The 26,433-nt window shown below is 40.2% G+C and overlaps 2 protein-coding genes across 2 annotated transcripts in view; one reads left to right on the top strand and one right to left on the bottom strand.

Annotated features, from left to right (window-relative positions):
- Positions 1-26,433, top strand: part of LOC137296184 (reelin-like) — a 66,786-nt gene that overhangs the window by 30,187 nt on the left and 10,166 nt on the right. The window contains exons 27-48 of the mRNA XM_067827897.1: positions 1,561-1,768; positions 2,590-2,834; positions 3,807-3,995; positions 4,434-4,704; positions 5,215-5,355; positions 6,617-6,794; positions 14,600-14,799; positions 15,912-15,988; positions 16,977-17,139; positions 17,374-17,491; positions 17,939-18,159; positions 18,554-18,837; positions 19,670-19,823; positions 20,635-20,887; positions 21,075-21,216; positions 21,674-21,784; positions 22,064-22,232; positions 22,421-22,561; positions 22,782-22,959; positions 23,272-23,465; positions 24,363-24,908; positions 25,316-25,508. Coding sequence (XP_067683998.1) covers positions 1,561-1,768; positions 2,590-2,834; positions 3,807-3,995; positions 4,434-4,704; positions 5,215-5,355; positions 6,617-6,794; positions 14,600-14,799; positions 15,912-15,988; positions 16,977-17,139; positions 17,374-17,491; positions 17,939-18,159; positions 18,554-18,837; positions 19,670-19,823; positions 20,635-20,887; positions 21,075-21,216; positions 21,674-21,784; positions 22,064-22,232; positions 22,421-22,561; positions 22,782-22,959; positions 23,272-23,465; positions 24,363-24,908; positions 25,316-25,508 — 4,376 coding nt within the window. The remainder of the gene's footprint in view (positions 1-1,560; positions 1,769-2,589; positions 2,835-3,806; positions 3,996-4,433; positions 4,705-5,214; positions 5,356-6,616; positions 6,795-14,599; positions 14,800-15,911; positions 15,989-16,976; positions 17,140-17,373; positions 17,492-17,938; positions 18,160-18,553; positions 18,838-19,669; positions 19,824-20,634; positions 20,888-21,074; positions 21,217-21,673; positions 21,785-22,063; positions 22,233-22,420; positions 22,562-22,781; positions 22,960-23,271; positions 23,466-24,362; positions 24,909-25,315; positions 25,509-26,433) is intronic.
- On the bottom strand, positions 8,314-12,720 carry LOC137296200 (beta-1,3-galactosyltransferase 9-like). The gene is made up of 2 exons (XM_067827935.1): positions 12,590-12,720; positions 8,314-9,711 (listed from the first exon to the last, which is right to left on the bottom strand). Exon 2 carries the CDS (start codon positions 9,691-9,693, stop codon positions 8,428-8,430), a length of 1,266 nt encoding a protein of 421 aa, XP_067684036.1. The 5' UTR covers positions 9,694-9,711; positions 12,590-12,720; the 3' UTR covers positions 8,314-8,427.

The raw sequence follows: 26,433 nt of genomic DNA, 5'->3' as shown, positions 1-26,433 counted from the left end.
GATCCCCCACATCTCACAGATAAATATTGGGAGATTACGACCAAACTATCGTTGTCAACTATAGCTGTCAGCAGAATCTGGTGTGGCCTGGCCTACTGCTGTTTCCGACAGATTCTTTTATAAGTATAATAAGCATGAGTCAGGATGAGGAAAGATATGTAATTTTCTAAATAAAATGAATAAAATTGATATTTTATGCTTATCCTGACTCATGGCCCTCCCAACCGCACCTCTCAGACATGCTTTACTCCCAGTAATTCTCATGTTGGGCTTATGAGATTCGGAGAGAGTGGCAAGCATGTCTGGTGATGTGTCTGGTAATGGCGGGAAAAGGAGGCTAGCGATTCTAGTTTTGTTGAGTCCCATCTCACAATGGATTTGGACTCTACCTGACAAAAGTACTAGAATTAGTACTTTACTGAGAAAGCATATTTCCAAATATTGTGTAAGTTGCATTTGATTGTTTTCTGAATGGCAGTGTGTATTCAGAGGACAGCTGGTGTATAACCAAAAGTGGTGGACTCAGAATCCAGAGTTTTATTCATGTTGTATATCAATTGCAAGTAATATGTTTGTAAGAGAGAAATTTTTAGTTTCGAATCTTAGCAAATGTGAAGCGAATTATTTGAACACAACAAACACACATTATTTTATTTGCATAAATAGCACAGTGGATGACTACCACAACTATAACCGTATCTAACCTTTCCTATGTGTCAAAGCTCTTAGAAAAGACTATGAAGACTCGTCTTGTAACACATCTCAGTGACAGTGGTCTTTATGATCCTTTTCAGTCTGCTTATAGATCAAATCATAGCAAGGAAACAGCACTGATCAGTGTTATGGATACTCTACTTGAAGCAGCAGACTCGGGGCAAGTTAGCGTGCTTGTTCTTCTCGACTTGTCTGACGCATTTGACACTTTAGACGACAGCAAGCTCATTGTGTGTTTACATTGGTGTTTACACTTTACACGCATAGCCTTGGTGAGCTGATCCACCACCATTCTGTAAACCTTCACTGCTATGCGGATGACACTCAGCTTCAGAGATCATTTTTCCTAATCAGTCAAAAACTCAGATGGCTCATGTTTTAGAGTGCATTTCTGATGTGAATCCTGAATGTCAATCAATAAGCTAAAGTTGAATGATAGCAAAACTGACATCAGTGGTCACGATCAAGATTGGTAATTCTGTGCTACCTTTCAGTACAACAGTAAAAAGCTTGGGGTCATCATGGACTCTATGGAGGATCATGTAAATACCGTATGTCGCACAGGCTACTTCCACATGAGGTACATTGCCATATGGCCATATTCATCAGTTTGACTCCAGTCAGTAGTCAACATGTTTTCGAATGTGTCAGCCATATTTGGCGGAGGTCCTGGACTGCGGTCTTCCTGAATACAGCTCAGGGCTTGGTTGCACAAACTGAATGTAGCACTAATGAGATACTGACACCTATACTTTAACATGGACTTTTGACTGTCACTGTGCTATGATCACTTTGTTGAATGTGTCTCTAGTGAATTAGAATATGTTTTCTCTTCCGTATATTCAGGTATTGGTTGCCAGGCTGATGAGCCAAGTCCTTCAGGTATGCTGGACAGGTTTGACAACAGGAACCAACCCACGGCATATTGGCAGAAGATCCTGGGTGGATACCTAGGTCGTGGATGTGGTGTGGTGGAGTATGGTAACTCACTATATTTCAATGGCGAGGGAACCAGGGAGGCTGTCACAGATCCTCTCGATACTACCAGTCTCAGGTAGGGAGTTCTTTCTTTGTGTTTCCAGGTGATGACTAGCTAGTCAGCTTGAACCTGATTCCTTCATGTGACTAGAGTGCTGTGACTGCTAGGTCTGGGTTAAGGTAGTGGAGTAATGACTGCCTCAGCACACTGACTACTTCATCAAACATGGGTGCAGTATCATGTTTTAGAGATTTGTGTGAGGTCAAAACAGTTTATGAAACTAACATGAAGACACTATTTTTAAAATATTTAATGGAATGTTGCTAGATTGTGACAGTAGATTTATAGTGTATCATCAGCATATTCCTGCTAGAATGATGTATTCCACTTAGTAAGCGCCAATGTACTGTTTCACTAGGATTTTAACTATGTTTGTAGTGTTGTTAGGTATTTGGAGTACTGTTATCTCCCTCACTTGCTCACCAACTAACCCAAAATCACTCACTCACTCACTCACTCACTCACTCACTCACTCATCCACTCACTCACTCACTCACTCACCCACACTCACTCACTCACTCACTTGCTCACCCACCCACTCTCACACTCACTCACTCATCCACTCACTCACTCATCCACTCACCCACCCACACCCACACCCACACACACTCACTCACTTGCTCACCCACCCACTCTCACACTCACTTACTCACTCACTCACTCACTCACTCACTCACTCACTCACTCACCCACCCACCCACCCACTCACTTGCTCACCCACCCACTCACCCACTCATCCACTCACCCACCCACACACACTCACTCATTCACTTGCTCACCCACCCACTCTCACACTCACTTACTCACTCACTCAGTCACTCATGTATTTGTTGTAGGATGCTCCAGTTTGTGGTGAAGATAGGAAGTCCACAAAACAGTTTTGGTTGTCGACAGCCAGAGAACCGTAATGAAGGCATCGTGGTGGACTACTCAGTTGACAACCAGATTACCTGGAACATCCTGAAGGTGATCGAACCCCAGCTATACAACTCCACCACACAGGTAGTAGTGGTGGAGCTCCCCGCGGATGCTAAGACCAACCATACCACCTTTAGATGGTGGCAGCCACTTGGACATGGAGGTCAGTCACTTACGGTATAACCAGCAAACATCCACAAAAGACAACTAAATTTTACAAGGTGAATGATTGTGTCAGCTCTGACAATTAATGAGGGACATGCATTCATCATCATCCTGTTATATATACCATAGGTTTTAGTGTATGGTTGTTGAGGATATGCCCAAAAAAATGATACTGAGTAAAATTATATCTGTGAAATATAATAGGTAAATATTATGGACCCAGCTGTATCAACGTGTAATTATGTAATCATCTCTAATCATTGATTAAAATCTTAGTGCTTGATTAGTTTATGAAGTGTATAAATATGATTATGTACCCTTATTTAAACACCCATTAACTAAGTATGACTGTAATGAATTTCAAAGGTCCCGTCATTAAACCATGATTCACCTAGGGGAATCCCCTAATTATTATCCATGATGCATTGTGGGTAAACACTCATCTGTTGTCTGCATGATGGTTGTCGTCATTAATCGCAGTAAAAACTTTGAAAGTTGTGAAATAACTTCTAACAGACCTAGTTGAAAATCATGTCAATGTATTACACAGCAACCTGACTAACTGATGACAAAATGATTCAGATATGTTACAAAATAATGTCGGAGATCAATAGCATTGGGGTAAGCAATAGAACATCCAAAGAAATCAAGACAAAATCGGACAATATCTTTCAAAATGGAAAATGCAAAAAAAAAACTGTTATGTCGTCTGCCATGTTGATACAGCTGATGATGAGTTAATGATATCCCCAAACCTTCATTAGCTTAATGATGGATTAATGAAGGGATTCTGTTATTAAGAGTTTCATGCAACTGAAGATAACCAGTGATCAGGTAGTCATAATATAATTCACTATTAAATCTTTCTCAAAGTTTGATACAGCTGGGTCCTGGACATCTGAAAATTACACTGAATCCCAGTCATTTTCACATGGATTAAATGGACTCCCTTGTCCATGGTTGTATGCAGGTGTCCCTCGTGCTCAGTGGGCTCTCGACAGTGTCCTCATTGGCATCAACGACACTAGCACATTCGGCTTCCAGGACGACTTTAGCTCCATGATGCCAGACCCTCATAACTGGTTCATCGCAGACAGCGCTGTGCCCAGGATTGCCTGTAACTCTCAGGGAAATGCACTCGAGTTCAGCACAAATAATGGTAATTTTTTATTCATGGTGCAGCCAAGTGGTTCCATCCTCATGAGCTGTGTTTGACTTTATATACAGATCATGTATGGCCTGTTATGTATGTAATGATGTAACAGAATCAGTAAATGCAAGACAGTACAGCTAACATGAATGGATTCAGGGTGATTGCTCATCAATATGTCTAATTGTTATATTGGGAAAATTGTCAGAGAATATTGATAAAAGATATTCATATCTTTTACAATAATGTTTTTACTTTGTGATAAGATTTCTATTGAAATTGAAAAGTAAGGTCAGTGAGAAAATGTTTCATGGAGCATTGTAAGTTATTACTGGCTTATCTGCTTCAGCTAAGGAATCTTATTTACGATCATCTTTGCTATCACTTTCTATAAATCATCACAATGTTCCCATCATTTCAGTCACTTTTCATGTCACACTCTTACAGGCCTTAGGTTTGCTGAGACGTGGGACTATCATGTGACCCCATCAACATTCCTCCAGTTCGACATTGCGATGGGCTGCGGGTCGCTGTATGGTACGCTGTACAACGTCATGCTGGAGTACTCTGTCAACATGGGCAAGACCTGGCACCCTGTGGTGTCAGAGTGCAAGCCCCCCAACTTCGAGTGCAGCGGCTACCATTTGAGCAGCGAGTATTCATCTGACCAGCACATGAACTGGACGAGAGTGACCGTGTATCTCCCTCCAGGAGCTGTGTGAGTACCAGAACTGTTCACTGACTCAAGGGTAGCCTTAATCCAAGTCTGTACTGATTGATAAGTCCATTGATGTAGAGTGACGTAATCCTTATGAAAGACAGGTCTGAGTAAAGAGATAGTACATCTGGATTTACCACCTGTTGTTAGAGGGACAACATGTTCTTATTATTTATATCGTCTATGACTTATGATTCAGAACAGATTATGTCCTTGGAGGCTTTTTATAAGTGTATTTAAATGGCTGCATTTTAAGATTTTCAATAGGTTCTAACAATTTTGAATTTGAGTTTTAAGTAAATTTTTCTATCCATATACAGTTGAAGATGACAATTTTCCACTGATCTGTTAATTTTATTTCAAGGTTTATCAGTTTAAATCCCTAGTTCAAAACTGAATACATGAAATGCTTCATCCCCTTTTCTGAGGAAGCTGGTGGGAATCTATTGATTAATTTATGGCATTAATATTACTGTAAAATTCTGTTGATTCCCCTTGCGTATAACACAGGTCTCCAGCGACTCGGTTCCGGTGGCTGCAGCACACATCAAACCCACGGGGCATGGTTTGGGCACTGGACAACGTGTACTTGGGCAGTGGTTGCCCTTGGCTGTGTTCTGGCCATGGCTACTGCAATAAGGGAGAGTGCGTGTAAGTGAACAGAGATGGTACCTATTTTGTTGGCGTATACATTTTCCCTCTATTGTGCAAGCCTTTTCCACCTCAGCTTCATGAACCCTTGCAGACTGTCCTTTCAAAGAAAAATAAAAGTTAGGGGGAGATAATTCCTGTTAGTGGCTCCCTATGTGGAGTGTAAGTTATGTCCCTTCACGGACCCTCCCAGAAAAACATCATATTGCTACTTCTTATTTTCCCTTGTGACTGTATAGTGGGTATAGGAAAATTTGCATCTGAAGTTTCTCTTTTGTGGGAAGCATCCCACAATCCCACAATGAACCTTGTTGGGAAGAACGAGAACACTTGAGAACAAACCATGAGGTTAATACTTACAATTTGTTGTTTCACCTGTTTGTTTGTTAACTCATACCACTGTCATCTATCCATCTCCGAACATTGCCACATACTCAAGCTCCATGATCCCTTCCCAACCAGAATAAACCTGGCTTGGAAGAATGAGAACACTTGAGAACACACCATGCGTTAATGCTTACAATTTGTTGTTTCACTTGTTCATTTGTTAACTCATACCACTGTCATCTATCTATCTCAGAACATTGCCACATTGCAAAACTTAAAAACTGTTTACTGTTTCATCACCAAGCTTCATACATCAGTAGGGCTAGTGGTAAACTTGTGCATTTTGGATTTCTAAATAAAATGTATTTTTTAGTGTATGTTTCCATAGCAACAACTTTGGCTTCAACTGAATTTGGTGGCAGTGCTCCTTTCTGGAGCAGAACTTTAAAACCTTTCAGTACTCTCCTTCCACTTGCTATATACACACAAAAACATTTGACACAATCATAACTCACAGACATAATCATGAAGAATATCTGGCTATTGCAGGGGATATAGATGACTTTGTCTTCTTGTCATCTTTGATTTTAAAAATCTGTTATAAAGTCACATGAAAGCTGGTTTGATAATTCCATAACTGGACTGTCTGGTCTAAACTCGACTAATTACAGACCTCCATCATATACCTGAACTATACCTGAGTGCAAACAAACTCAATGGAATCAGTGTATTTTCACAGATACTTACCCAAGGATAGATTACATTTTTCCAGTTTGTTGCATTTATGAGTTAAAAAGAACATATTCCTTCAAATTTCTTTGGCATAAAATTATGAAGTACTCGCTTTTGTCACTGAGTTTAGCGTTTCTGCAATTCTGCTACACAAAATATCCAAGAGGAAGATCCCTCTCTCCCAATGCTTGCACTATTCCAGGTGTGATGCTGGTTTCTCTGAACCTTTCTGTGTGCCGACCAAGCCATTACCCATGATGCTTCGTGATGACTTCAACACAGACACTGTTGATCAGTCCAAGTGGAGGGAGGTGTATGGAGGTGAAAACACCGACGTCTGTGGGAACATCGTCAGCGGTAACTCACTCACATTCCATAAGGTAAACTGTTAATTGTTTCCTTCCTTTTTTTAGGAACCATTTTGACAAAGTGATTCTAGTGCTATAATAATCATAACCATATTCTCTAGCATATATTTATATCTTTGATGGTTTGTGCAAATAAACCCTAAATCTGTGTTGGAATGTGCATGTTAATATTTTCATGGTGCTAAGATGAGTTTGTGCAAGTGGGTCCTATGTCTGTGTTAGAATGCACACGTTACGATTATCAGAGTGCTAAGATGACTTTGTGCAAGTGGGCCTATTGAGGAGAGGCTAATGGTTCAAGTGTAAGTGTGTGCATCTTTCATGGGCATGAATGCAGCATGAATTCAAGAGATCAAGGGCATGAATTAAGAAAATGTGTACAAATCAAGGGAAGGAGTTCAGAAGATGAGTTAGATGATTTCAGTGGATCATGTAGCAGATCAAACCATGAGGTTAATAACTCAACATACTGAGGACATGAATTCAGATGAACAAGGGAAAGAATTCAGCAGAACCAGGACATGAATCCATGATCGAGGACATGAATTCAGCATATTAAGGACTTGACTTCACCTGATCAGAGGAAAGAATTCAGCAGATCAAGGACATGAATTAGCAGATCAAGGACATGAATTAGCAGATCAAGGACATGAATTAGCAGATCAAGGACATGAATTAGCAGATCAAGGACATGAATTGAGCAAGTGAGTACCTTCAGCAGATAATTGTCATCATTTAAACTGATCAGTGGTGTACAAATAACATAGACAGATTCAGCAGATTAAGGACAGGAATTCAGAGACTATGGACTAGAATTCAGCAGATTAAGGACAGTAACACAGCAGATTATTGACAGCAATTCAGATAACATATGTCACCCAAGTCAGTGAGCCTGACCACCCAATCCTGCTAGTTGCCTCTTACGACAAGTGTAGTTGCCATTTATGGCAAGCAAGGGTTGCTGAAGGCCTATTCTACCCCGGGCCTTCACGGGTCATCAGGGACAGGGATTCAGCAGATTATGGACTGGAATTCAGCAGATTAATGACATGAAATCAACAGGTTATGGACTGGAATTCAGCAGATTATGGACTGGAATTCAGCAGATTATGGACAGGAATTCAACCGATCACTAGCATTGGTGAGTCACATCAGTAAGACAATAATGAATAAACACTGATATTATCATAATATATTTGTCATTTTTTCTGTATACAGTTCAATAAAATCAACTGAAAATATCAACTATATTGTATAGATAAAATTGTATGGTCATGTTTAAGTGATAGAATTATTATGGACATGCTTAAGGTTGGTTAGTGGGTTTGTGGTTTTACATCAGCTACATTTCAGCGGTCTGTAAGAAATCGAGTCTGGACCAGACAATCCAGTGATCCAACATGATAAACATCAATCTGCACAATTGGGATATGATGGCATGGGCTGCTGAGACTAAATCTAACCCAGATCTTCATGGGTCTATAATTGTATGGACATTTTTAAAGTGTACTGAAAGACATAACGTAAGAGGAAGGATTACATTAGTTTATTTACTGCTTCGTATTGGCATGTTATTTAGGTCATTCTTTACATGCTCAGATGAAATAAAAAACTAATTCAGTTTACTGTAAACCACCTTAAATTTTCACTGTCTTTTGCCTTTCAAAACTGTATGATACCTTTTCCATAGTTTTGTCATTTTATTCTTACATTTCCCTTCTAAGTGAAGAGCTGTGACTTTAGTGATTTCCTTGCCTGTGAAGAGTCTTGGATTGCATTGTCCATGAATGACCTCCTTGGAACTGACCCCTACTCCTGATACAACTCTCAGTACACCAGTTACAAACAAATCCTCAAGTGGTACATAGCGTACTTTCCGTGATGCGGCAAGTAATCCTGAAGCAACGTCAGATGACATCAAAACAGCGTACCCATTGCAGAAGCTTGGAAGAAAGTCAACTGGATATGTTGATCTCAACTTACGACTCTTCATTTTGTCAACAACAACCTTCATCGATCCTTCTTTACAACTAATGAAACGCTTACGCATGGACTTGCCTAAAATATTTTGGATGATCCCAAATGGATGGATGAACACATCATCATCAATTTTGAGAATAAATTTTGCTTGGGGGCAGTGGATTTTTTTCCAGTGGAGACCCATGATATGTTTTAGGGCCAGGTTTTCCTCAAGGTCAACAAACCCTCCTTGAATGATATCATGAAAGGTTGCAGCCTCTTGCTGAAGTTCCTCCTGTATTTTGGGATCACTAACAAGTCCTACGCTAAAAACATACACTATTTTCTTCCTCCATGATGACTGGATTAGACCAAAGGTTTTTCGGAAAGTTAACCTTTGCTTGACATCATGTGGCTGAGAGTGAACAATTGTCAATAGGAAGACAGGCTTCTTGTGACATTTGGATGGGCTGAGAGTATAATTGAACTGATGCTTATTTGCAAATGGATGCCTGACATCCTCGTCCATTAGAGCAAATGCTCTTATTAAATCATTTCGTACTTTGGAGTCGTGATGACTGAGCTGAACCTTTGCTTTCTTTCTCCTTTGCTTTACTTTGGGCTTGTGTTGCTTCGTTTCATTTGTGATTTGTTTCTTATTTCGATTCTTCTTCTTTTTCTTTTTCAAGCCAGCCTTCAGAAGGTTCAAAAACTTGGGATGTTTTCCATGACCTTGATTGTGTGTCCTGCCATGATTAATCTTTCTGTCTCTCATATGTTTTGGGAGTTTTCGAAAGATTCCATGTTTTCTAAAAGATCTGTGTTGTCCAAGGGATCTCCCTGTGCTGTGATTATGGCTGGAAGAGACACTGTACAGTATTATCATGATCAGGGCTCCAACCAGAGACAGCACCACTATGGTCTGCACAGCCTTCACACGCAGAACAATCATCGTCAGTTAGGGCAGGAGCTGTTGATAAAAACATACTGTCAATGAAACAGTGATTTAAGGAATGTGTGAGTTAAGCTTCTACGATGCTCTGAACAATTTATAAGTGATTAGCAGACAGTCTGCTTGTTGTGATCGCAGAAAGTGACTCAGGTTGTGGAAATTTTTCTCTAGACATAGTAAGACTACACCCATTTTATTTCTTGCTTTACGGGTCCCTGATCTTACTTTTTCAAGAATAAGGAAAGACTTAAGATAAATGATCCCAGCTCAAAAAATAATATCCAAAAGCCATGATAGTATATGGGAGTGAGACTATGACTATGCAAGGCAATTTGTTGGACACTAAAACACAGGTATGTGTTTTCACACTTGAAACTGAAGTATCTAACGATATTTGTGTTTGAAATCAGTCCTTTGAGCACATCAGTAGGTGTGAACTTAAAAACATGCTCCATCCAGACCTCGTACAGAAAATTTGGTCACTGACTTCCAGCCACAAAACTTCCCATCAGGTAACAAAATTAAACTCGAGCAACACGCAGTAGCTAAGTCCAACACCACCTCTACCGCCAGCCATGAAGCCTACCATCAGAAAACAGTTGTCAACCTCAGCTCCAAGACCTTGATACCAGCCCAGACCACCCTCCTTTCGAAAGGTCTGAAATTTGTACCACCTGCAGCACCATGAAATCAGATGAATTCATCACCAGTGTGGAAAGTGGTCTACAACAACTGGCTCGGAATGGCAACTTTGACTACCTCAGACACAAGATAGCTGAAATCATCAAGAAAACCCCTAAACAATGCACAAACCTCACATCTGATGAACAGAAGACCTTAGCAGAACTACATAGAGATGACAGCATCACCATCACCGAAACAGACAAGGGCAAAGCCACTGTTATAATGCACACCCCAAACTTCCTCAACCTTGTCAACACCACCCAGAGTGACACCTACCCATAGACCCAATAGCCAAGCTGGAATGTCAGCATAAGAAGACGCGTAAGACCCTACATGAGATTAAAGAAATATGTGACTCTTCGTTTAACAAATTGAATCCCACCAATTGCAAATGCAACCATCAAAATTCACAAAAAATTCTGAAAACCGGAATACTTCTATGTTTTTGTGGCTCTGTATTCTACAACACTGCTGAGTTCCTCTCCAAGTTATTATCACCATTAAGCAAAGAAGGTAAATCCTTCATCACTGACTCTGCTTCACTTGTAAGAAACTCTCTGACTTTCACTTAACTGGCACAATGGTTAGCTATGGTGTGGTAGATCTGTTCATCAACATTCCACTTGATGAAGCCCTCCACATCCACAGTGCCAAACTTGAAATTGTAGTAGCACCCTGGACACAAGACTCTCAGTAAACAGCATTGTTAAATTAGTTTTGAGCTGTTTTCAGACCTCCTACTTCACCTGGCAAGACAACAGCTGCCAGTAAGTCCATGGGCTCCTTATAAGTCCTTCTCTGTCACTTGTAATCACCAAGATCTTCATGTCCAGCTTTGAAAAGACAGCTTTGCTACATCCTCTTTCCAGCCACTCTGCTGGTACAGAAAGGTGGATGACACCTTCACCATCCTAGATCCCGACCATGACCCTGCAATCCTCTTCGACCATCTCAACAAGCAGCACCTGCACATCCACGTCACAGTGGAGATTGAAGACCAACAGAAACTGCCGTTACCAGATGTGTCCTTGCATAACTCCCCCAACAACATCACCTTTTCTGTCAACAGAAAACCTACCAACACGGACCAGTACATGCATTATCTCTCCAACCACCAAGCACAGATCAAACGCGCCATTGTATCAACCCAAATTAGACGAGTTAAAGTCATCTGCGACCCTGACCATATCCAAACTGAAATAGGCCATCTAAGAACAACATTTATCAGCATCAACTGCTATCCCAAACATCTTGTAGACAGAGCTGTAGCACCAACCATCAAACAGCATGAAGAGTGTCAACCCAAACCGGAGCCATCCTCGATTCCCCACCAAGGCCAGATCAGCCACCAGTTCAGACGACTGTTCAAGAAAACTGTTGGTATAGATGTGACCTTCAGCTCAGACAAAACACTAAAGACCATTCTGAAGGCCAATGGCTTAAGCACATCAACCAACACCACTGACAAGCCCTTTCATCACACATTGTGAACAGTCCGTCACACTCCATTAACTGGCAAGTGTCAACCATCATAGGTAACTGGTAACTACCTAAGACTGTCCATAATTCTATATGAAATTTTACATAATGAAGAATGTGTAAACAATAGCAATCATTAATGGATAAAATCTGTGGAAGCCATTTTTTATGAAACTAACTATAGCTTTTACTGGGTAAGTCAACAAGCTGTTTCCCCAATGTACTTAAATCTAAGATCTCCTTAAGGTTACATGATACAGCAACCCACATATGACATTCAGAGATTTTCAATATATAAAGGTACCATTTGCCACATATTCACATCTTATATTGACCTTGAAAACTAATAGAATTAGGTCAGTAACACAAAATGTCATCAGAAGAAATAATATGTTACCTCAACAACATGTGCAATGTTTGCAGTAAATTTCGTTTCATGTATTCTGACTTTATATCTATATTTGTGCTCATGCTGAATGTCCAAACTTTAGCATAGTGAAAGTTCTCTTTTGTTGTTTTGGCTTTCCAGTGCTAGACCATTGAGACTAAAAAAGCTTTAACACATCAGTAAACTTTATGATGTTGGGGAACACCTGTCATATGAGTATTCACATAATTAATCTTTGTATTTTTTTGAGAGAATTTCCTGTAATAACGTCTTCACCAATACTTACATTACTCAGAAACATGTCAGAGAGTTTCCTTGAATTGGAAAAGTAATAACGACACATACCTTGCATCCGCTCTAGGGAAATATGATCCTGTGTACTGGGAGACTATAACTGCTGTACCAACTGCTTGTGTCTTAACCTGCTGTTGATCAGGTTATAAATGGCTATATCAGCTACTTGTGTCCAACCTTCTGACTGACACATTGTAAGCTATCTTGTTAGTGGTAAACAGTTATTGATAAACAGGCACCTATTACAAATACACAGGCATCGATATACAATTATGATTCAATCAATTACACATGTTTCACTATAGATTATTTCCTTTGAAAGAGAATGTATTTAGCCAATACGTGCAGGAGCATGGTTTAAGTTGTTGAGCACTGAGGTGGTATGAATAGTGGGGAATGATGGACAATATCGACCAAGGGAACAGCTGCCATCCATGCGCCATGCTGTCTTTAGTTTCACTTTGCCATCAGCTCTCTATTGTTGTGACTGTTTATTAATTATATGTCATCAACTGGCTGCATATTTTGTGTATCCTATTTCAGATCACAATAGCACTTAGTCAAGGCTTAAAATAATGTTTTGAGCCTTTAAATATTAAACATATTGATTCAGCATATAAAATACATTGTGTTATACTGAATAGCTTTTGTTCAAATTGGAGTTAATATTTGGAAAATGTTCAATATATTTTCACTCTCTTAGTTGACTGTCTGGGTACCTTTGCAATAATAAGTTGGTATTTTTGTCATTTAAACAATCTGCTCAAAATGGTAAACATTCAAATGAATACTGATTTGTATCTGTTCATGAGAAATATGTTGCATTTACTCATGAGAGTGATGTTCATGTTTCATTAATGTGTTCATTGTTTATGCATGTTATGTCTGCATATGAGCCATAAAAATTGATCTGTTAAAATACTTATGCAAGTTAGAAGCCATAAACATCGTCATTATACACAGTGTGTGTTGGGATTTTGAATGTGTTCATGTTTTTGTTTGCTTTTGAGGCATTCACATAATTGTGACTTTTATTCTAAATCAAATTATTACTTATATTGTTGAAAAATAAGATTAAATATGTTTTCTGAGTGTGACATAATATGTTTTCAAAATAATGAAATTTGCTTTCATCCGGTTATATTCTTCAATATTTTATTCCATATTATTAAGTAGCAAGCTGATTTATGAATATTTCAGGAGTAACCTTGTTACCATTGTTCAGTAAATGTTTGACTGGCATTTCTTAGAAGTTGACACCTGACTTCATTTAAATACTATGATGTGTTATAGATTGTTATACAACTATCAGACAAGTCTCTCTATAATAATAAAGTTGACATCCACAAAATGTCCCCTTTTTTAAATGAAGTAGTTTAGTTAAGAAGTTGTTATCAACAGATTGTGTCTACTCTTGTTTCATACAAAAACAAAGTTGACATCAACATGTTTTACCCTTTTTGAAACTTTAATAGTTTAGTGAAAAGGTTGTGATCCATTTATTGTGTCTCTAAACTATAATATTTAGCAAAGAGATTGTTCTCAAAATTATAATCTTATTCCAGTCAATAACGAAGTTGTTCATAAATTTGCCCCTTTTTGACACTATAGTTTTTCAGTGATGATGTTATTAATACACATAGATAGTTTCATCTTGCTCCCTCTAAAACCAAAGTTGACATAATTTTGAAACTATACCAGTTTAAGAGGAACACTTTTAATGGATAGACAACTTCTAGTGTATTCTAAATTGTAGTGGATGCATTGCTTCAGACAACTTCTTTATTGTAGTGTATGCAATGCTTCAGTGTAGATCCTAACATTTTTAACAAGCAAATGATGATCACGAGCTTGATTATGGTGTTAGGATCTACAATGAAACGTCACATCCACTGCAATAAAGACGTTGTCGATCCATAAAAAGTGTTCCTCCTCATTATACCAGCTTCTGAATGCCACTTAACGATGTTATGATGGTTTATTTAGGAAGTTGTTGTCAATAGATTGTGACTACGCCCCACAAAACTCTCCAGTTCTGTCTATGGATGCTGTTTCTTCCAGGGTCAACTTAGAATGGCTGTCACAAGAGATATTGATACATCCATGCTCACGACTGCAGAATTCTATTTCCGGTATGGCTGTGAAGGCAAGTTGTTTGATTGGCCGAGGACTCACAGTGTTTTGCTGCAATATTCCACCAATGGCGGCATCACCTGGAAACTCCTCAAGGAACTCCATTACCGCAATACAAGTGGTGTAAGGTAAAGGTGTATCTTTCAAAATAATTAAGCTGGAAAACATAATTTTAGAAATGGTGGCAAATTTTGTTAAGTTTGGAATAGTTATCAAGACTTGGATGCAGTTTTCCGGCTATTGTACTCAGATAACACCACTCAACACTGAATGCTTGACTTGGGCTGCCATATAGCACAATATTATTTACTTATCAAACAGTCTTCATAAACTCTTTGCTGACTACAGATTCACTTAATGGAGGAAAAAGATTCAAAATTCCATGTAGTAGGGGCAATGCATTAAATAATGATTGAAAGAGTTTATTTTTATAATGTTTTTAGCAATATTTCAGCAGTGTCACTTCACTTTTAAAGTTACCCTTCATGAGGACAACAATTTGTTGATGCCAAAATTACAGTGGTTTCATCCTCCAGCCTTTCACCTTCTTCTCAGTAACACTTTCAGCATCATACGTTATGTAAAGGATCAAAACAAACTTCGAGTTTTTGTTTGAAAAAGTGAGCCCGTAGCAGCGGGAAATTGGGGAGGGCTTACTTTTTCAAACAAAACCATTGAGGAGGCTTTGATCCAAACTGACCAAGCATGTACTTGAGACATAATTTAAATATTTGGCATTTGGTATTTGGTATTTTGGGATGTGACAAGCAGCCGACACCTTGCCTTGCATGTTTGTTGCTCGCACTACCTGTATTGTGAAGAACAGATGCATATGGTTCATACTGACAGTCTCATTCTTCACAACAATTCTTCCTTCGTAGCCTAGTGGATAGAACCGCCAAGCTAGTAAGTGTAGGGTTACAGGTTTGAAACCAGGTGTCAGCACTGTATATTTGAAGTTTTCAGTAATGTGATATGTTACGATGATATTCATTGATAGCAAGACAATGTTATATTAATTTTCAAAACAAGTAATAATAAAAGTCAAGAGCTATTCCTCATAAAATCCCGGGATGTGGGCAGTTTTGTAGAAAATCTGTAGGATTTCATGGAGAATGGCTGTGAAACTGCATGTAGAGGTCAACTCGGTAAAAGAAGAGCCTGGCAAGACAAAAGAGTGACGTCACTGGAGGTTTATTAAATTACTCCACAATATTACTCTCACTCTCCTACCTTTCAGTTACTTCACAATATCACTTCCCATGAGCGCCAAGATGAATGCAACCAGATTCAGGTTCTGGCAGCCGGAAAATGCTGGTCAGTTTTCATAGTTATACATAGTTAATAATCCCCAGATACACAGACACGAATGTTATCACATTCTTCATTGCACAATACTTTTTCTATTGTATTATGTGTATTTCCTTTGAATTTGACCGTTATCAGCAGCATATTTTAATTTGTTCACAATACTTATGATGTGATTACACGATGCCATTTAGGAAGTGGTCAAATGCAACATATGTCATATTTGGGATTTCACTTCCTCAGTAAAGTACACATTCTAGTACTTTTTTGGTTGAGTCCCATTCGGGATTCAAACCCTTACCCTCAGAGTCAGGCACCTAATCGCCAGCACACAAAGTCAGCCGCCTAACCCGCTCAGCCACCGCGACTTCCACAATACTTGTGATGGTTTATGGCACACACTTACCTTATATATTTCCTGAACAAATTCCCTAATAAAAGTATCTTTGATCATAAGGACTTTCATCCCATCATGATATGCAGAAAATCACCTTTTCCAGTTGAAAATAATATTAAAAGCCATCTGATTGAAGTGAACGTATTACCTCATTTGAAAGATGGCTATTTTGAATGTAGTAGACCTGTGTTGAGTTCTTATTCACTGGAATTATTTTGATTGTATTAAATTTCAACCCCCTAAATATTGAAGGAATTTCAAAGGATGGAGTGGAATGGGTTTTATTTTTGGGACAAGGGACACCAGAAATGGGCTTCACATGTTGTATCCATGTGGCGAATCGAACTTGGGTCTTTGGTATGGTGAGCAAACTCTTTGACCACTAGGCTACCCAACCACCCCCTCAGTAGAGTAGAAATGTAATGCTTTGGAAATTGGGGTGATGACAGTGAGGTTAGGTGCTTGATTACTGTTCAGTTCTACCTGATGACAGGGCTATTACAAGCCCTGAAACTTTGTACTTCAGAATAAAAAAGAAAAGAATAACCCAGAAAAAAATCTGTATGTTCAGGTAACAAGGTCGTTCTTTGTGGGTTCCAGGTGAGATGCAAATGACCTGGTCAGTGGACAATCTGTTTATTGGCACCATGCCAATGAATCCTGGTTCTCTGTATGATGACTTTGATAGCGGAGAAACCGACCAAGAAGGTTGGATGTTTGTAAATAATGGACGTGTCGGGGAGTATTGTCAGTTTAATACAGGGTAAGTGTTCTCTACGAAGAAGATAAAATAGTTTCTTGTAACTTGGTGTTTGTACTAAATGATTTACTATTGTATGAAACGGACTACAGGGTGTCCAAGGTCCTGATAGATCTGGGTCCATGATGTTTTTGTGATATTTCATTTGAATATAGGGACATCTTATATGTCCCTTTGTGTTTTTGCATTTATTAAATAATTGACTATTCCCATGTTTAATATATTGAATCTCCCCAGGACAGATACGTCAACCTCTGGTGACTCCGCCCTTGTGTTCCGGAGGTCAGCTGGAGGGGAATTATCTGCTGTTACACGTGACCTTGACATTGGACCTATGTCAGTTCTACAGTTTGATGTAAGATTGATGATATGCAATATTTCTTAGAGGTAGGGTGACTTTTGAAAACATTTCACCACTATTATAATACTGTTGTAAACATTTTTGCAGCATAGCAAAAGCTTATGATTCTTATTTGGTTTGACATGATATCGATACATTTACTTCAGAGGATGAACATGAGCAATAGCAAGCCATTGTTCAATTGACCACAGTGTAAACCTCATCTTTGTCATGAGATACAAACAAAAGAGTATATTACCAGATTGATGTATTGATATGAGTGACTGAGTGAAAGAAAGAATGTGTGTTTGACATTTACAGTTTTTTGGGAAGCATTGGTTGGTGTTGACAATCTTAGGAAGACGATCTGTGGTGCCCTCGACGAATGGTAGACCATAGACCCTGCATAAGAATGGTAGGCGTCTTGTGGCCTGCAGTGACATGGTGTCTTTGTGTCCCCAGATCAATGTTGGCTGTGGTTCTGAGGCCACCAACAAGTACCCTGTCAGGTTGGAGTACTCTGCAGATAGAGGCAAAACATGGGCGTCAGTTGTGCCCAATTGTGCTGAGGTGTCAAGTGTCCGATGTTTTGACAGCACATTACCACAGACCGTCTACTATGGCGGTACATCTCCAAACTGGCGACGAATTATAGTACCTCTAGATAATCTTCTTGTGTGTGGGTTAGTATATTGATATGTACATCCTTGTTTTTATATGTATTTGCCCTGAGAGTGAGCGAGGGAGCGAGAAAGATGAGCCTGACGTTGCTATTATCAGTATTTCATATGTCTCATGGCACGTCAAAGTGTGATGAAAGCACACCATCATAGGTTTCTGGCATGCCTGAGGGATGCAACTCATATCTTAAGAGCCAAGATAATGAGCCCCATGACAAAGTGCAGCCAAATGTTTGATGGCAACAACCTCAGCTGTGATGACATTCAGGTGAATATGTTTATGCTGACACAAGAATTCTGATGCATCCATCAAAATGTGATATGGACCTATCCTGACACCCTACTTTGTTGCAGTCTGTTGTTTAGTGAATTGTTTTCTATACTGCCCATGTTCCAGTGCAATGAGATTCCGGTGGTACCAAGGTGCTGTACCCGAGTACGACTTTGCCCCAGAGTGGGCGATAGACAACGTGTACATCGGCATGGCCTGCATAGACCACTGTAATGGGCATGGGTTCTGCGTGAATGGCATGGTGTGCATGTGTGATGAGGGCTACTCAGGGGAGAGATGCGTGGTGGAGGGACATAAGCCCACATATCTGAAAGAGGACTTCAACCCACCCCGGGTCATCTCCCTGCTGCCCCAGAGGGGGGATGTGTCGCAGTCCAATGTCTTGGATGGTACGTGTCACAGTCCCAAAATACACATGGCATTCAAGCAGATCAATATGCTTCTTGTCAAATGGATGTTTGTCATTTAGGTAAAGTAAAATCTCATTAAAAATATATCTTACTTCAAAGAACAAAGAAGAACACATGTTCCAATTCACGTCCAAACAATTAGAGTGTCACTTAGTAACTGGGAATTTCAGAATATCTGTGTGCCATTAGTGACAGTGAAATTAAATGAAAGTTCTTTTGGGAGTGTCATGTACGGATTAATGTGTATACATAATGAAAAGATAAGTGATGCACAATTTAATGGATAAAGTGGCTTGGGTTTAATGGCACTTTAAACAGTATTCCAGTCATTTGATGTGGTGTTACCTGTGAAGACAGCTGAAGTGGTGCAGACATTTAAGACTTTGGTGATATGTATTGGGTGCTCACAAATCTAGAAACATAATCAGGAACAGGAGTTGGAACCCACAGGCTTCATTGTGGGACACTGCTATACTCAGAATAGAAAGAATTTTGGCAGCTTAATGACTGTGCCAACCACGACCAAGGTTGGTGGTTGGTTTATTGCTTAAATAATCGAGTGGATCAGACAATTCAGCAACTGACATCATCAATGTCCATCTACGCATTTGGGATTTGATGACTTGTCAGTCAGGTCAGCAAACCTGGCCACCCTATCCTGCTAGTCAGCTCTTATGACAAGAGGATCAAAGATGTTGGCAGTTCTATAAGTCTAATGGTATCACATGATAATCCTGGACTAGGATGTGTTATCCTGTTTTGTTGAGGGCTGAATATAACAAGTGAGTGAAACTGTTGAGTCGTTTTTCAGCCAGCCAGCAACTGGACCAGGAAAGGTGGTCAGTGTGGAGTGGAGGCAGACCGTCTGACCATTGTGGGAATCTCTTCACCGAGCCCAGTCTGCACTATGGCAACACTGGTGACAGAGTGCTGACTACAACAGAGATGGATCTCTCCCGAGTCAGGTCAGTTAGAGTTTGTGCTTTTTATCATGGGGAATGGAACTTTCCAATTCCAGTCAGTCCTCAGTGAACAATGAATGGTTGGTAAGGTAACCAGGGCTACCAAGACTACAGGATCCTTGTTACCCAGGAGAATGGAACTTTCCAATTCTGGTCAGTACACAGTTTCTGAAGTCTATCACTTCAAGAGATGTATGCATTCTCCTCCCACAAAGGTCACTCCTCTCCTCTCATGTAACCTCTGTCCTAGTATGATCGTTTCATGGTGTCAGTGTTCTGGATTGCAATTAGATTTAGTTGTGCAATCAGGGATGTTGTTTTCAAAGCCTTGGTAATTTCTGTATGCTTCGAGAAAACTAGAAACTCTTCACCTGCACAATGCACTAACATTTCGTCTAGACAGAACCCAGTCGTGTAATGGCGGATCAATGGTGTCTTCACCTCCACCCCCTAATTGACAATGGACAAACTCGCCATTAAATGTGTCACATCAACAAAAACATCTTGTTGACTAATTTTTGCCCTCTCTGTTGCGCTAGTATCTGCTTTTCCATTAAATATGAAATACCGAATGCATCCTTCACACATTCATCAGCTAACTCCACTGGATCTAAGTCGATGTAACATGTGATGGGATTGGCTAGAAAAAAGGGAGGTGATTCGCTTTCTGATTTTTGGCCACTAAAGGATTTTACAAGAAACGGGAAATATGGCTAGAGATTACATAGGAAGATATGACAGGAGTAACCACTGTGGTATGAGAATGAGATTTAAGTTGAACCAGAAATGACAAACCTGTTCATTTGTTTTGTAGCACACTGCAGTTCTACCTGAAGCTGGGCTGTTACCAAAGCGTCAAGCCATCTTTACCACTCTTTCTCCAGTATTCTGTCAATGGTGGCATCAACTGGGTCACTATTGAACAGTTTGACTTCAATGATCGAAGCAACCGCCCACAATATTTTGCCCTCCCCCTTCCATCTGCAGCACGCTCCAACTCCACCCTGTTGCGATGGTGGCAGCCATCGGTGGATGGAACCTACTCTGAAGACTGGGCTATTGACCAGGTATCATGCTTTACAAGGCACTCAAATAACTGACTGGTAAAATATCTTCATCTGATTCTAGAGTCATGTAATAAGTGCATGTGTACAACACAGATGTAAAGGTGATCAATTATTAGAAAGGGAAGAGAATTTCTGAAACTATTCCCCGGTGTTGGTCTGTGTTGTATGACACTTGTCCTGGCTGTAGGTCTACATCGGTGGCGACATCTATGGAGAGGATGTGCTTCAGGATGAACCTGGAGCTCCTCGGGACTCCACATGGCTGATGTACCCAGGAGGGGATGTGGAGAAGGTGTGCGGCTCTCCAGTGGAAGCCATGCACTTTTATGGTAAGATTCAATGAGAGAACTGACCTTTGAATCTTGATGTGAGAGACGTGAACTGTGAAAAATGACCTGTAATGCATAACAAATGAGACATGACCTGCATGATGGACAGAACATTATCAGTAAAAGAAAGGGAAGTAGATGTGCATACTTGAATTTTGCAAAACTTTAGGAAATTGTTCTGAAAAATGTTTTATTATGAATGAGAACTAATTTTTCTATTTACAGCAACTGTGTTTTGGGGTTTTGTTACGATTGGTGCTACTCTTCATCTCTAAATGTTGAGGCTCTATATGTGGAATATTTAGTATAAAGCAATGATCAATATGTCAGTTTGATATGATGAGATAAATTTGTATTCTGAAAATTGTTAGTATGATATGATTTTAGATTGTTAATCAGGTTAGAAGTCAGGATGTTCAAGGATCACGCTGTATTTCTGTCATGCTTTATGTGTCAGGGCTTGACAACATGAGGTACGCCATCTCAGCTGATGTTGATGTGAGAGAGGGGAGCTTTGTTCAGTTTGATGTGGCCATGGGATGTGAACCTACGAAAGAAAACTGTTATCGTAAGTAAGATTGTTCGACTTCATGAAATCTTAGTTTAATCAGGGATTGGACCTTTCCTTTGTGTGAAGATGCTGCAAGGAATTGTGAGCTACATAGTTTTCTTTCGTTACTTCCAGTGGTCAGTTTTACTGTTTTGTGTATTGCTAAAGTTGCTGCTTGAGGTCAACTTCCAAATAGTAGGTACACAAGGCAGCCACTCACTCACTCACTCACTCACTCACTCACTCACTCACTCACTCACTCACTCACTCACTCACTCACTCACTCACTCACTTCAGACATGGACCTTGAGTTCTCCCTGGACATGGGCAAGACGTGGAGTCTCCTGCAGCGGGCATGTGTACCCTCTGATGTGGACTGCAGCTCCTACTTCACCAGCTCTCAGTATCAGTCAGACATGTATGCTGGGTGGAACAGGGTCACCATACCTCTGCCGTACTACACCAGGTAGGTGTGTCAGTCATACTACTCAAGGTAATGTACCTGCATCTCACCTGAGACAATTGGTTGTCAGTGGGCTCATCCATATACTTGTATCAGTGCGTTATTTCTTAATGTGATGTTTTACAGGTATTGAATCCCACGTCCAAACAGCAGAAACATATTTTGATGTTTTGTTATAAATTATTTTCCAGATCTAAATCAACAAGATTTCGCTGGCAGCAGCCACCAGGATTCATACCAAATCAGTCCTGGGCACTGGCTCACCTGTACATCGGTGGGGAGTGCAGGTCCATGTGTAGTGGTCATGGTCGGTGCTATGAAGGCAGCTGTGTGTAAGTATAGTCAGTCCTGGCCACCTGTATATCAGTTTGGCCGAATTTGCCACGAAGAGTTATTTCGTGGCTGTATCAGTGGTATTTTAAAACAAGTTTCATATGTTGGCAAAACAGGCACAAGAAGCAGTCATCTCCTTGAAATCCTTGATATTATTGCTGAAGTAATTGATTAGGTAAATGGCGTATAAAATCAGCCATATTGTGTGTCAACCCACAGTTGTGATGAGGGATGGACTGATGCTGATTGCCGAGAACCAATCACTGCCCTTCCTGGCGAACTGAATGATGACTTCACTGTAGCTGCAGACGATACAAACTGGATCAAACTGGTTGGAGGAGAAGTAGCACGTCCTTGTAAAACTCTAGCCAATGGAAACTCTCTTCACTTTACAGGGGTGAGTTTTGTGAAATTTCACCCAGTTCCAGTGCTGAGATAATTTGCAAGGATTAGTTCTCTTGATGATTTATGTTCATTTTGAAATTGGCTGATGCATGCAGAAAGTATTTTGCAGATAATGGCAGATGTTTCCATCAACAGCTGCAGGCAGACTGCTCATAGTGTTTCAGTAAAATGTCTATAGTTGAAGAACACATACTTTTCCACACATGTATTGTGTCAAACAAATTTGAAACATTTTGGTATTTTATGGTCCTTTGTGGAACACGTCTTCAGGATGTTAAAGTGATGTTAAAGCTTCTTCTTTCAGAGTTGCAGCCGAGCTCTGATCACTCGTGACATTGACCTCTCTGATGCCAAATTCATTCAGTTCTACTTCCTATTTGGCTGTAATTCTCTGCCAGTGAACCGAGACCAGAGTGTTCTAGTGGACTACTCTGCTGATGGTGGTATCAGCTGGATTCCAGTAACGGAACTCTACTACAACCTGTACAGACAGCCAACGTAGGTAGCAGACATGATCTTAAACAAGCACATGCTCATCTGTGAAGATGCCCATTAATTGCTTTCTCTCAGAGAGACTGATAATCATTCTTACTTTTGGGAAAATTAACCAGTGATACCTCTAATGGCCATGGCCATTGCCTCCTCTTTGACAACTGGTCATTGCTCCCTCTGTATGGATAAACATTGCTTCCTTTGTGACAAATTCCCTAAGCTTTGCTTCCCTTTTTTACAACTGGCCATTGCTTCCTCTGTTACAAATGGATGTGTATGATGGGTGGTCACTGGAAAGTAGATGCACTGTGCAAAGTAGTTTCCAAATTTCTCAAGTGAGTCAGACTTGCTACGTGTAAAAGGTACTAACCCACTAAGGTGACTAACCCAATGTAAAACCTATCCAAAAGATTACAAAAATGTGAAATACCGTCAAAAACAAATAAGACACATGTCTAAATTTCTTCAATATTTTATTTATGCCAAAAAAACAAAACAAAATTAAGTCATCATTAAGGTTCTAATGTGATTAATAGTTATATTAGGTCACAATCTTGCATGATTCAAAAGTAAATTATATCTTAACAAGGGTGATATATATCTGCAAAAATAGCCCATGAAAATTTACCAGGCAACTGGGCCAATAACTGTAGAGACTTTCTGGCCCAACTGGAATTTTACTAGCCATGGGCTAGTGGGTCAGTGGATATTTTGTTCACTGAGTAGATGACAGATAGCCATTGATTGTGTGACAATTGTTCCTTGTCATTTTAATATTTTCTGATGGCATTCCTCTCAGAATAGTGCTGAACCATGATTTAGGCGAACACTTTTCTATGGTCTCAGAATCCCTATCTATACTAATCCAATTTACGACATGCTGTCTTCTTTCATACCATATAGATTCATTAGTGTGCGTCTGCCCCCTGGGTCCAAGAAGCCAGGTGTCAGAGTCAGATGGTGGCAGCCTCAACATGGTGGCCATATGCTGGGAGACTGGGTCATTGACAGTATTCGCATCAACGGCCAGGAAGACAACCCCACCATCCTCCACATCAACACCACAGACATCCTTGACCCCAAATACTTCCCAACAAGAGATAACCTTGAACTTGACGAATTTTGTGGATCTGCTGATGTAGTGGTTGGGACTACAAAGGATGGCGAAGCCTCCACGTTGATTAGTCGAGAAGTGAAACTGGACAATGGTGCCATGCTACAGTTTTATATAAATGTTGGTTGTGGAGTTTTAAGCAATGCGTCCACACCACCCGTTGAACTGAAGTATTCCACAGATCATGGGATGACTTGGGACTTCCTGAATCCTCAGTGTCTACCAAACGACCCCCAGTGTCGTAGTGGGGCACAGATGAAGACGATGTTCTATGGGGATCCCACAGCACGCTGGCAGAGGGTGGTGATCCCTCTTAAAGGGCTTCCAGTTTCTAAGTACGTCTCTACAGTCAGTCCTGATCTATATCTCTATGTTTTGACTCTGACTTAAGGTTCTGATGGTCTGACAACAATGTATATCTTGATGTCGTATATTTATTAAATCAAATAACAGTGTGTGCTTTCTGTAGTGAAGTCCATCAAAATATCTAAGTTTTTTTACATGACTAGTGTTTTAATTGCCAGATAGCATATTGTGTTTTTTAATATTGTTATCATTTCATACAACCACTGACCAAAGTCATAGCATAAAACCTGCCGATAAATCATGCAGGAAGGAGAATCACTGTAGGCTCCCATGACCAGGAATGTGGTTATTACTTTCATATTACTCTTTTAACCTGCTCTTAATGTACAGTAGATATGACGAATTTGTTTTTTAATATATGTATTCTGTCTGCCAGTGGAACCCGGTTCCAGTGGGTGCAGCGCCCCAACGGTTCCCCAACTCCTCACCACTGGGCCATCAAGGACATCTACATAGGACCTGCCTGCCCCAACCTTTGTAGAGGTCATGGACACTGTGAATACCCACGATGCATCTGTGATACTGGCTATGGAGGAGAAGACTGCAAGACTGTGGACATGAATAGGCCGGTAAAATCTGTCTCCATTCAGTTTTCTTGTCACAATTAATATGTCACAAGGCAAATGAGATAAGAGAGGAACCTGTGGAGGTTGTCTCGCATATATTTGATGCCTCATATTGCACACATGGGGCTGAGATCTGATGGGTTATCAGAAGCACTTGTATATTGGCTACACATCAGTGTGTTCACACATGTCTCAGTGTAAACTGGCTTGTTAATATAGATCTACCAAATTACAACCCTTTAAAAGTCTGATGTTAAAACCTTCTCTTGACAAAGCAGAATCAAGAATTGGTCCCCCTTTTTGACACAGGATAATCAGGAATTCTTCAGTGCAGGATATAGTTGATGTCAGAACATCATTTCCTTGGAGTGAGTGAGTGTGTTTATTTTTACGCCGCACTCAGCAATATTCCAGCTATATGGCAGCAGTCTGTAAATAATCGAGTCTGGACCAGACAATCCAGTGATCAACAACATGAGCATCGATCTGCGCAATTGGGAACCGATGACATGTGTCAACCAAGTCAGCGAGCCTGACCACTCGATCCCGTTAGTCGCCTCTTACGACAAGCATAGTCGCCTTTTATGGCAAGCATGGGTTGCTGAAGGCCTATTCTACCCCGGGACCTTCACGGGTCATTTCCTTAGTACTTTCCTATGAATTTGAGACTATTGAAGGTCTCTTGTAGAATACGCCTTACAGCAACCCATGCTTGCCATAAAAGGTGACTCTGCTTGTCATGAGAGACGACTAACGGAATCAGGTGGTCAGGCTTGCTGACTTGGTTGGCACATGTCATCAGTTCCCTATTGTGCAGACCGATACTCATGCTGTTGATCACTGGATTGTCTGGTCCAGACTGGATTATTTACAGACAACCGCCATATAGATGGAATGGATGGAACATACTATTGGTCAATACGCAGAC

This window comes from Haliotis asinina, chromosome 9 (genome assembly GCF_037392515.1).
Source record: "Haliotis asinina isolate JCU_RB_2024 chromosome 9, JCU_Hal_asi_v2, whole genome shotgun sequence".
In the NCBI taxonomy this organism is placed as follows: Eukaryota; Metazoa; Mollusca; class Gastropoda; order Lepetellida; family Haliotidae; genus Haliotis; species Haliotis asinina.
The sequence above is the reverse complement of the archived record's forward strand: the minus strand, read 5'-3'. Positions and strand labels throughout refer to the sequence as shown.